The sequence below is a fragment of the Octopus sinensis genome, linkage group LG18 (assembly GCF_006345805.1).
Source record: "Octopus sinensis linkage group LG18, ASM634580v1, whole genome shotgun sequence".
NCBI lineage: Eukaryota > Metazoa > Mollusca > Cephalopoda > Octopoda > Octopodidae > Octopus > Octopus sinensis.
Genome location: NC_043014.1, coordinates 47,886,528 through 47,899,752, shown reverse-complemented (window position 1 = coordinate 47,899,752; position 13,225 = coordinate 47,886,528). Strand labels below are relative to the sequence as shown.

The 13,225-nt window shown below is 37.8% G+C and overlaps 1 protein-coding gene and 1 non-coding gene across 4 annotated transcripts in view; one reads left to right on the top strand and one right to left on the bottom strand.

Moving 5' to 3' along the window:
• Positions 1-13,225, top strand: part of LOC115221506 (E3 ubiquitin-protein ligase CBL-B) — a 123,251-nt gene that overhangs the window by 95,578 nt on the left and 14,448 nt on the right. For all 3 annotated transcript variants that reach the window (XM_029791705.2, XM_029791706.2, XM_029791704.2), the window contains exons 6-9: positions 4,454-4,600; positions 6,690-6,746; positions 7,213-7,346; positions 9,920-10,044. In XM_029791705.2, the coding sequence (XP_029647565.1) occupies positions 4,454-4,600; positions 6,690-6,746; positions 7,213-7,346; positions 9,920-10,044 (463 nt within the window). The remainder of the gene's footprint in view (positions 1-4,453; positions 4,601-6,689; positions 6,747-7,212; positions 7,347-9,919; positions 10,045-13,225) is intronic.
• On the bottom strand, positions 11,297-11,370 carry Trnat-cgu. The gene has a single exon. It is a non-coding gene; the product is annotated as a tRNA-Thr (tRNA).

Genomic DNA, 13,225 nt, shown 5'->3' with positions numbered 1-13,225 from the left:
TGATCGCCATATATTAATATTCCTTGCACTTTGTTGTATTGCTGTCTTTATTGAACTCGTAAAACAAAATGTGTTGAATATACCTCATCACTTCCATTATAGCTTTGACAAAATAGCTTAAAATTGAACTGCCTGCACTCTTCAAAACTTGCACTAAGAATAAGACCAAGTAAAATTATTACCTGCTTTTTAGCAAACTAGTGCAGATAGTTTATCCTGTCCCCCTCTGGCTTTTAGTTCATACAATTAAAAAAAACCACATTATTTATGGAATGACCCAATATATTACTATGATCACACAATATTCTGAAACCAGTACTGACCAGGATTTTATTGAGATATTAATTATTAGCCTTAATTCAGCATTTCTGAATAAGTATGTAAATGGTTTAAGATGACTTAAAATTTTGGTTTCCAAACTATTAACCATATTTGTCATATATATATATATATATATAATATATATATATATGAGCAAAACACTCCCTGTCCAATGGACGGTGCTGAGTTGTCAAACATTTAAACCAAATGTTTTCAAAACAACTTGTCCGACCGTCCCATAGGCCTCCCCTTTGAGAAACACTGATTTAACCTAAATTTGAGACACCAGCAAAAGAAGAAATAAAGATTGACTTTTTTATATTCCAAAGAAAAGCGATTTCCCACAGCTTTATCAATCGCATTCTCACCTGGAATCGATTTTTGTAATTTTTTCAAGACTTATACACTCCCTGATACCGTCGGTATCTACATATCAAATTTGAGTGCAATTGGATGGAGGATGCCTGAGATCCTAGAAGCCACACACACAGACAGACAGAATGGATTTTATATATATATATATATATACATACATACATACACACACACACACACACACACACACACACACACACACACAAGCAGTATTTACAGTGTATACATTTACAATGCTTAGGCACAAATATGGCTCATAAGTCCACTTCTCAATCACATGGCTTCAAGTTCAGATTGCACTGTTTGCAACTTTGGGCAAATGTCTTTTAGTCCAGTCTGGGCGAACCAATGCTGTTTGAAGAAACTTGCTTGATGGAAACTGAAAAGAGGCCTGCCTTGTGCATGTGTTTGTGTGTGTGTGTGTGGTCAGTTAGGAAGGGCATCCAGCAATAGGAATTATGTCAAAGTAGACATTGGACCATGATGCAGTCTTGAGACTCATCAAATTATAGTTCAGTTAAGTTAATTTTTTGGCTCAAAAAGCAAAAAGCAAGGCCATGTAGGGGGACATGGAGTTATGTACAGGGAGGGTGTTCATGCAAAGAGTTCAGGCCATTTCTGGTCAATAGAGACTTTGAACTGAGCTGTCGTCTGCATCTTCACTATCTCGTCCGGCAGCTTATTCCACGGATCCGCAACCCGGACGGAGAAAGCCCCTCTCCTTTGATTGAGATGAAATCGTCGCAGATAGAGCTTTTCGGAGTGATGCAAAAGTTTCTAATTTGTGCCAGCATGGAAGGTGGCCATTAAAAGATGATGATGGTGACTGTATATATATGACAATAATTAGTATATATATTTACAATGTAAAGTGTTGCCCCAGCATGGTCACACTCCAATTTGTTCTCTGATTGTCATCTGGTTGTCTTTGATATATATTTGGTTCCTGTCTAACCTTAATTTCTAAAGTGTTTTCAAATTGCCATGGTACTGATTTGAGAAGGTAAAGCTTCTAGTTTCATGGTTATTTTTCCAGCTATTTGGTTCTTGTTCTTCCACTGGCATCATATCATAAATATAGCCTAAGGATTCAGGTCTGGTTTGACTATGTAAAGGGTTGTTACTAAATACCATACGGCACTTTTTTCCCCCTAATTCACAACCAATCCTGCCAGTCTACAGCCTTTGTTCCAGAAAATTCTAAATGTGTTGTGAAAAATATTTGTTTCCTTAGTTTCACATTGAAATGTTTCAAACAGACCGACAACTGTATGTTCAATTAACAATCATCTCACTTATTAAATATTATCTCATATTTTAGTGTCTTTATATTAACAATGGTTGGTTTTTGTAATATTTTCACTGAAAAATATAGACTATTATTTACCCAGTTTAATGAGACAATGTTGAAAACTTAACCATTTTCATACTAATCTGCTTGAGACTGTCCCTTGTTCTATAATACAAACTTTCTGCTTTAAAGTGATCTAAAAAAAAGCTTCGCATAAAAATTTCATGTTGATTTATGTTCGAAACACCTGCTTAACAACAAAATTATTTTACTAAATTTTTCATTAGTTTCAAAAATTAAGTGCAAAGAAGACAATGCATTTCATTAGGAATATGGTAATGAAGGCAGCGAGCTGGCAGAAACGTTAGCATGCCGGATGAAATGCTTAGCGGTATTTCGTCTGTCGTTACGTTGTGAGTTCAAATTCCGCTGAGGTTGACTTTGCCTTTCATCCTTTCGGGGTCGATAAATTAAGTACCAGTTTCGCTCTGGGGTCGATGTAATCGACTTAATACCTATGTCTGTCCTTGTTTGTCCCCTCTATGTTTAGCCCCTTGTGGGTAATAAAGAAATAGGAATATGGTAATGAAAGGGTTGATTCAAAATGTTTAGTTGAGCAAAATAACTGAGGTCGCATCTGCTTGAGCAAAGTAGTGTCATTGTTTCATCTGCTTCTTGGGTAGGAGGGATCAAATCACCACTTTGCTGTGGAGGTTTAATAAAACTAAAACATTCCTGAACTTGTCTCCCTTATTTACTGAACTAAAATAATTTGTCATTGAGTTAACATTTTTTTTTTTTCGTTTTCATTTTTTGCCACCACAATTATTTCTAAATGGATATTTTAAGTATAGTAGTTCAAACTTCATTCAAATCATCTTGTATCTCTGGAGTATAATAATTATAATTTTGTTTACATTTTTAATCAGAATATATAGTGGGCTTGTTTAGTGTTATATTTAATAGACTGACTAGTATCTCATCTTGGAAACATTTAATGTTTAAAGCTTCCAAAGGTAGAAATTTATCAGTCAAGTACTGGGGTTGATGTAAATGACTTAACTCCCCTCCTAAAATTGCTGTCCATGTATCAATATTTGAAGTAATTATTACATAATACAGGCACAAGATAACCAGAAAGGGTATAATTGATTAGATCATCGTCAATGTTTAACTGGTATTTTATTTTATCAACCCCTGAAGGACCAGAAGGCAGTCAACTCCAAGATTTGAACTTGGAATTTAAAGAGGCATAACTCTTTTGCCTAATCAATGATTGTTGCATTTGTTAATGGCAGGAATAGTATTTTTCTATAAAGGTGGTTCCCAAAGTGGATGGTATTGCCCCCTTGGGGGTGGTGGAAGTTCCAAGGGATCATTGAAGAAAAATGGGGCGACAATGAGGTCATGATTCATGTAAAAAGAGGGGTAATAATGGGGTAGTGATTCATATAAAAACAACAAAATAATGGGGTCATTAGGTTAAATTTTATTTGTGAAATACAGTTGTTTTGAATTTGCTTCAAGAAGAGATCTGTTTGGGATGGGGGGTACTAGGAATGTGGCCTGGGTGTCACGGGGGCAGCAGCCTGAAAAAATTTGGGAACCATTGTTCTATAGGCTCAAGACCTAACCTTTTTTTCTTAGGGGAGGGGGTTTGTCAATTAAATTGACTCCAGTACTTAACTGGTACTTATTTTATTGGCACTGAAAGGATGAAAGGTAAAGACAACCTCAGCAGAATTCAAACACAGAACATAAAGACAAAAGAAATGTCTCTGAGCATTTCGTCCTGTGTGCTAACGATTCTACCAGCTCACCTCCTTAATAATAATAATAATAATAATAATAATTCTTTCTACTGAAATTTAGGGTGGAGATGGAGGTGGTTGATTATTTCAACCTCAGTGTTTTCAACTGATGCTTGTTTTTATCGACCCTGAAAGGATGAAAGCCAAAGTTGGCCTTGGCAGAAATTGAACTATGGACATAAACCACCGAAAGAAATGTTACTAGGCATTTTATTCCCACATGCCTACAATTCTACCAGTTTGGCTACATGTGTTAGTGGAAGGTTAAAATCAATTTAGTTTGCCTCAATATTTGATGAACCTTGGGTGGGATGAGAGTTGGTCACATTGGCTGATTTTGAACTCTGTTGTAATAAGTATGGTAATGTTGATATTAATAATTTGTCATATGAATTTAGAAATTTCAAGAGATGTTAAATAATTAATTTTTGACTAGGGTTTTTGGCCCAATATATTGTTATTTATAGCTTTATCAACTTGAGTTCCACAGTTAAAAAAAATGAATTAATAATAATAATAATAATAATAATAATAATACTGTCAGCAAATGCTAACGTACTACCAACATTCACACTAATTAATCGCACCTTAAACGTTTCAGGAATGTTTGATGACTGATCCTTTAAATGTTGGGTTTCCTCTTTCTCGTTGCCAGGACGTTGAAGGTGGACAGGGTTGTCCATTCTGTCGTTGTGAAATCAAAGGGACAGAGCAGGTGGTGGTTGATCCTTTTGATCCAAAATCTTTGTGTAAGTTGAACGAATGCCGAGAAAATCTCATTCAGGATGATGAAGATGATGAGGTAAGTTATATTTTTTGCTTTTGGCCAGCTGTGGCTCCTTCCCTTCTGCAATGACCCTCTGTAAGGGGTCTCAGTCTGTCAGTAACATGGTGAAGGTTCTCAGCACTTGGTGTCTCCCCCCACCACCTTAATTTACTGACATGATAGAAAATTCTGCTCCTAGAGGGCAGTAGAGGCACCTTCCACCCTCGTCCCCTTTCCTTTTGCTCTGCCTCTACCCTGCTTTGTCAGTTCCAGTCACACAACACATCAGGATGTTCTCCTCGTCCTGTTACCTCTCCTATACTTCTCTGTCTGATTCCAGATTTCAAACTAAGACATCCATTGCGCAGTAGTTCTGATAGCAATCAGTACGTTCCCATGCACCTTACAACAATGGGTGTTCCAGTTGATCCGATCAATGGAACAGCCTGCTTATGGAATTAACATGCAAGGGGCTGAGCACTCCACAGACATACATACCCTTAATGTAGGAGATTCAATGTGACACAGAATGTGACAATGCTGGCTCTTTGAAATACAAGTGCTACTCACTTTTGCCAGCTGAGTGGACTGGAGCAACGTGAAATAAAGTGTCTTGCTCAAGGACACAACGTACCACCAGGAACTGAACCCAACCTTACCCATGGTACATATTAGTAACTACTAACACTGTTTTGGTCAGATTGTGGTATGTTAACCATTGACTCAGCAGCAGTGATAGTAGATGAACCAACACTGTATGAAGATGTATAATGTTGCTTGACAGCCCTCAAATCTGAAAATTTGGGTATTAATGAGGACCAAAAAGAAAGAAGAAAAACTGGATTTTATTAATTAGGACAAAAACTGGATTTTATTAACTAAGACAAAAACTCTGGATTTTATTGATTAGGACAAAAACTGGATTTTATTAATTAGGACAAAACTAGATTTTATTAATTAGGACAAAAGCTGAGGATTTTATTGATTAGGACAAAAACTGGATTTTATTAATTAGGACAAAAACTAGATTTTATTTATTAGGACAAAAGCTGAGGATTTTATTAACTAGGGCATAAACTAAAGGTATTATTTCAGGAAAAACTGGGTATTATTAATTTGGGCAAAGAGTTATGGGTATTAATAATTAGGACAAAAAACTGGGGGTATCATTAATTAGGACAACCTCCCTTCCACTTCCTCCTTAAAACATTACAGCATTGCTGATTCAACCTGAATTCTTTTATCTTTCATACATAAACATGCCTACGCACACACATGTACACATACATATATACAAACACACACATACATGTGCATGTACACACACACACATACACATATACACTCGTACAAACACACACACATATCCCATATAGAGACTAAAACATTCCACATACTGATAGTTATCACACATTTAGCACACACATACACACAATTTCTAGTGATTTACTTAGTGACTTCAAATGTTTGCTAATTAGTGGTGTGTTAATAAGTGCTATTTTGTTATTGGACACACCTTGACTTGTCACATGTGACGTCAGTCATTAAAGTATGATGATGGTGGTGGTGATGGTTAGGATGGCATTATTAGTGATGAAGGGGGAGAGATGGTGGTATTGGTAATAATGATTAAGGGAAGGATGACTGTGGTGATGCATGGCATATCTAATAAGGTTCCAGGACTGTAACATGACCCAAGTTATGGGTTCAAACCCCCTTGGTCTGCAACCTCAGTCTACCTGGTTGACAGAAGGCAGCGAGCTGGCAGAAACGTTAGCACGCCGGGCGAAATGCTTAGCGGTATTTCGTCTGCCGCTACGTTCTGAGTTCAAATTCCGCCGAGGTCGACTTTGCCTTTCATCCTTTCGGGGTCGATAAATTAAGTACCAGTTACGCACTGGGGTCGATGTAATCGACTTAATCTGTTTGTCTGTCCTTGTTTGTCCTATCTGTGTTTAGCCCCTTGTGGGCAATAAAGAAATAAGAAGGTAGTACACTATGATATAGTTGGTTAGCAAACAATAAAGTTTGTGTGTGTGTGTGTAATCTGGCATGTATTCAATGTTACCCCTTCCATCAGTCATTGAAATGTAAAGTTGGATGTTCATTTTATCTCTATTTTCAGGACCCCTGTCAGAGCACATCGAATTTACAGGCTCTAGTTGTCCACCCAAAGGACCAGGTAATGTTTCACATCTGTGTGCCTGTCTGTGGTTATCAGTATAGAAGAGACCCACAGAACCACACAAATTATTGCTACTACTCTTTCACAACTACACAGACACACTTGCATACACATATGAGAAAGAGACAAAAGAAAAGAGAAAAAAAATTATATATATGTAATATGTATGATGGACTCTGCCTCCAGTTTTAATGGATGAGGAATCGACCTATTAAGTTTATTCTACATGGATGTTTAAATCGGCTATGACACTCTTGTCTTGCCAAGGATATTTGATTGTGGCTTTAGGTTTTGCCTTAAACAGTTATATATATATGTATATATGATAAGAGAGAGAGATTATTGAATATCTCTTAGATCTGTCAGGATTTTGAATATAAGACATGCTTAAATAATCCTTTACTTCTGGAATGTCTGTTTGTCCAATTCTAATTTTTTTTTTCTCTCCATTTTTATGTTCCAGTATCGCGATAAATCCCCATTCGGCTCTCCAAATGCCTCCCAGAAAGATGTAGCACCACCCCCAGTACCACCACGGCGACCATCACCGCTATCATCTCCTTTACATTCACCAAATTCTTCACCAAAACCTCCCAGGTAAATTTTACTCACACTTTGTCTTATTTCTGTTTTAAATGAAATAATGTGTCCCCTCCACTGAGCTAAAGTAACAAGGTTAACCTATTGGGACCCCTCACACTGGAGCAACAGGATTAACTTGTTCTTATTCCAGAGTGAGACACACACACATTCTTAAATAACATGGTGAAACCATTGATACCCTGAATAGTTAAGCTATTGCTCCCCACCCACTCTGTATTAACACAAAATTGTTTTGAATTAAATGAGATGTGGTCAATAGCTTCTGTTACCAAGGTGACCTAATCCACAGTGGAAAATAGATGTTTCTGAAAGCATAGTACCTAGAGTAAGATTGGAGAAGAAAGAGTTCAGAGAACTTTTATCTCTGCTGGCAACAAAACAATTCTCTGCGTGGTTGAGGAGCAAATTGCACAATACTGCATGAAATGTGAGAGTGAAATGAGTGTGAAGTAAGGTTGGAAAGAAATGATAACCATTTACCTCCTCTATAGCAAGATACCCATTTCTGCCTCTCTATTTCCGTCACTCTCTAACCTTTTATCATCTGACACTGTATTATTATCTCCAGTGCCCCTTCCATTATAGCAAGACACCTGTTTCTGCTTATCTGTTTCTGTCACACTCTAAGCTTTCATCCTCTGACACAAGTTCCTCTCCTCAAATGCCCTGCCCCTCTCAAAATTCCTGGTCTTGTGAGTTACTTGATTACCCTGCCAGTGTTGGTGGCACTTGAATAGCATCCAGTCCACACTGTAAAGTGGTTGGCATTTGGAAGGGCAACCAGCTGTAAAAATCATGCCAAAACTAACCTCACCTGTGCTAGTGCCATGTAAAAAGCACTGAGTCCACTTTGCAGAGTGATTGGTGTTTGGAAGGGCATCTAGCTGTAAAATCCTTGCCAAAACAGATACAGTAGCCTGGGGTAGTTTTCTACCCATGCATGCATGGAAGGCGGATGTTAAACGCCGATGATGAGGAATAACGGAGCAGAAGTAAACTGAAAGGAAAACTTGATATCAGAGGAATTGAATGTGTAAGAGAAAGAGAACTGTTTTGGTGCGGACATGTGATGTAATGTGCAAGAGAGAGGACTGTGTTGGTCTGACCATGTATTCAGTGTCCCCTCTTCCATCAGTCATTGAAATGTAAAGTCGTAAAGTTAGGTGCTCATCTTATCTACTTTGAGTAAATTGTTATCTCCCAGTCATATTCTAGATGAGATTTTTTTGGTTTTTTAAAATACATTTATTTTTGGATGGGAATTTGTGTATGCGTTTCCTTCTTATGCAAACTGTCAAATTTAACCCAAACACCCTGTATGTCCCAAGCTTGGGTATATTAATATTTACATACTAGTTTATCTGTGTTTATACATACATACATACTGGTTTGTCTGTTAATATATACTGGTTTGTCCATATTAACATATACATACTAGTGTGTGCATCTAAACACATACTGTTTTATTTATGCTAATGTACCCATTCTAATTTATTCATGTTAATATTCATATTACTGTATCAAGTGTAATGCTTATTTATTTGCATTGTTTTGAATTAATCATGCGTTATCTTGTAGCTTCAAGAATTCAGTGATGTGATTATAAGGTAGGAGTGAGAGGATGGATTCTGGTCAGTTCGAAGATGAAACAGATAGAATATTTGGGCCAGATGTGGTCAGTTTATATGCTGAAGGGATATGCACTTGGGTTTCTCTGTGAACTTATTACTGGTTTGATCATGTTAAAATATACCTTTTACTGCGTTCATGTTAACATATGTACACTGGGTTGTCTATACTAATACTGGTTATCATAAAGACCAGTATGAGTGTCAGAGACGTAGGGGGTAGGGACGGAGCTGAGAGCGTTTACATTTAACACTTTGGTCTGTTATGCTTCTTTTTTTTTTTTTTAATTACGCATAATTACGTAGGCGCAGGAGTGGCTGTGTGGTAAGTAGCTTGCTAACCAACCACATGGTTCCGGGTTCAGTCCCACTGTGTGGCATCTTGGGCAAGTGTCTTCTGCTATAGCCCTGGGCCGACCAATGCCTTGTGAGTGGATTTGGTAGGCGGAAACTGAAAGAAGCCTGTCGTATATATGTATATATATGTACGTGTGTGTGTGTGTTTGTGTTTGTCCCCCTAGCATTGCTTGACAACCGATGCTGGTGTGTTTACGTCCCCGTCACTTAGCGGTTCGGCAAAAGAGACCGATAGAATAAGTACTGGGCTTACAAAGAATAAGTCCCGGGGTCGAGTTGCTCGACTAAAGGCGGTGCTCCAGCATGGCCGCAGTCAAATGACTGAAACAAGTAAAAGAGTAAAAGAGTATAACCATAGTAACAGTGAGTTGTGTATAACAATATGAAATTATTGTTAGCTCCATTTACCTTCAGGTACAAGTCTTATACAGCTTATCTTTATGTAGTTTAGGCTGATGCAAGAATTATACTTTAGCGTACCTCATAATTGTTTTTCTCACTACTATGTATATATCTGTGTGCAAAGTTAATCTCATTACTATAACCGACTTCCAACATCATTATCATTACCTTCTATATCAGTCGTCGCCAACTTCCTCCGACTCCCTCCCGTGATGATGAGGATGATGTCACCCTTGTAGTCTACAAAGCTCCACACTCGGCACACAACAGTATACAACGGCTGGGCACTACAGTCGACAGTACAGGTCAGTCAATCTCTCTTTTTTTCCCCTACATTCATCGCCGCACGCGCACTCACTCACATGTGTCGTGTCAAGGGAAGGGAGATAATTTCTATAACATTGGAGTTAACTTCCTTGATTGTTATTTATTGGTCTTTTTTTGTGTGTGTTGCTTAGCTCATTGAAAAATATGAAATAAAATAGTGCGTCACGGAATCCAAATGTTACTGACTTGGTAGTAAAAAAATGCGAGGAGTTATTCATCCCGAAATAAAATTGTAACACCCAGTGGTATTAACCTTTGCTTTATATACAGACGTCAATAAGACTTTTGTTAGCCGCTCTCCAGCCATCTATTTAAAACTGTATACAGCTATGGTACGACCACACTTGGAATTCGCATCATCAGTTTGGAACCCCTATCTTGCTCAGAACATTGACCTCCTGGAATCTGTTCAGAGACGTGCAACCAAACGCATACCCTCCATCAGACACCTACCATATTCTGAGCGCCTTGTTTCCCTGGGCATGGATTCACTGAAGCTCCGGCGTTTGGCGACGGACTTGGTAAACGCCCACAAAGTTATCAACCACCTCACCAATAACAACACTGAACACCTTTTTGATCTCCATGTGTCTAACACACGTGGACATGCCTACAAAGTCAGAAAACAACACAGCTCCCATGACTTTCGGAAACATTTCTTCACACTCAGAGTTGCTGAAGCATGTAATAAACTGCCTGCATCAGTTGTTGACTGCCATGACACTGCATCCTTTAAGGCCCTCATGCTTTCCGAAATCCGTCGAAACTACACCTGATTATATATACACTTTCGATGAGTTGTAGTGCACCTGAGCACTGTACACAATGTTTATTATTATTATTAATAATAATAATGAAATTATTGTATACAGTGCTCAGGTGCACATTTCAATAATCCATTAACCAATCACTAGGTTAATCATCCACGTCCTACTTTCAACTGTTTTTATTATTATTATTTTTTCCCTGGTGTGGCACTCAATATCATAGAAATAATAATAATAATAATAATAATAATAATAATAATTGTGTACAGTGCTCAGGTGCACTACAACTCATCTAAAGTGTATATATAATCAGGTGTAGTTTCGGCGGATTTCGGAAAGCATGAGGGCCTTAAAAGATGCAGTGTCATGGCAGTCAACAACTGACACAGGCAGTTTATTCCATAATTTGAACGCAGAACGTATCGGCAGACGAAATACCGAAAAGAAAGACATGCTGATGCATTGCTCTAAGTGAGATTCGAACCCACGACCCCTGGTTTACGAGACCAGTGCTCTAAACCGTTGAGCTATTGGGACTCTCACTACAGGAATGATACCAAAATGAATGAAGCTACAGATGATGATCACTGTTGAAATGTTATTGGTCAAACAGTCTACTGATTCAGAATAATATAATAATAATAATAATTGTGTACAGTGCTCAGGTGCACTACAACTCATCTAAAGTGTATATATAATCAGGTGTAGTTTCGGCGGATTTCGGAAAGCATGAGGGCCTTAAAAGATGCAGTGTCATGGCAGTCAACAACTGACGCAGGCAGTTTATTCCATAATTTGAGGCAGGACAGATAAAATAAGTGCCACTACAGGAAACTTTTTGAGAACAAAATATTCAGTTAAAAGTTACCTGCAAAAGCTCTGCATTGTTGTGTGGTCATTTCTCCATAATTTTCGAAATTTTCAGTTTGTTAAGAATACTATTGAACAAAAAAAAAAATTGTTTTTTTTTTTTCAAGATTGTTTTGCAAAGTCTACTACATATCAATGTCTCTATTTAAAATCAGATGAAGCTGTTTGTAGTTTAGCTTTTCTTTGTTGATTTCAATACATTTAAGGTAAATATATTTACTGTCATTATTGAAGATAGAAATGATTAATGACAACACTGGCACCCTAGCATATATATGTGTTTCTTTATTACCCACAAGGGGCTAAACACAGAGGGGACAAACAAGGACAGACAAACAAATTAAGTCGATTACATCGACCCCAGTGCATGCACATGTCTGTATGCAGTGTCTCTCTGGTATCTCATATTTGAAATGGCAATTGTTTTATTATAGCATAGAAACAATGTTTTGTTGCTACGAACTGTCTAAAAATACAAGAAGCAATGGATGTTTGGCTCATATCTTATCTGAAAATGTTTTTTCTGATGGTAAAAAAAAAAAAAAATTAAAATTAAATTGTGCAACGGTAGATGAAATATGTTGAAAAGTTTTGTATTTTTAAGATCTCTATTGTAACAAATTACTAATATAAAGAGAAATGATTACTGAACATTTACTTTGGAAATTAGCAAAAACAGAGTTACATGCATGGTAAATAAGAACAATGACTACTTAACTGGTATTCCATGTTTGAACCTGCTCTGTAGAGACTAGATGGTAATGTCTAGTGATATAAACAGCCACCAGAGCCGTGGTTCCCAACCTATGGTCTGCAGACCCCTGGTGGTCCGCAAAAGTAGTACCAGGGGTCCGTGAACTAAATTCAAAATTTCATACACACACACACACACACACATACACATAACTCTTTTACTCTTTTACTTGTTTCAGTCATTTGACTGCGGCCATGCTGGAGCACCGCCTTTAGTCGAGCAACTCGACCCCGGGACTTATCCTTTGTAAGCCCAGTACTTATTCTATCGGTCTCTTTTGCCGAACCGCTAAGTAATGGGGACATAAACACACCAGCATCGGTTGTCAAGCAATGCTAGGGGGACAGACACACAAACATACATGCAAACATATATATGCACATATATACAACAGGCTTCTTTCAGTTTCCGTCTACCAAATCCACTCACAAGGCTTTGGTTGGCCCGAGGCTATAGTAGAAGACACTTTGCCCAAGGTGCCACGCAGTGGGACTGAACCCGGAACCATGTGGTTGGTAAGCAAGCTACTTACCACAGAGCCATCCCTTACCACAGCGGATAAGCATATTAAAAGGGGTCCCATGGGAAAACTCATTTAAATAAACGGGGTCCTTGTTAGTGGAAAGGTTGTGAACCACTGCACTTCAGGAAGACAACATGTGGCAATAAATGCAGTTACTAGATGGAAACTATGCTTGGTGTTACATGAGCTGCTAATTTTTCTACCAACAGGAAAAAAATTTGTCTTACAAATAATTTGATTCACTC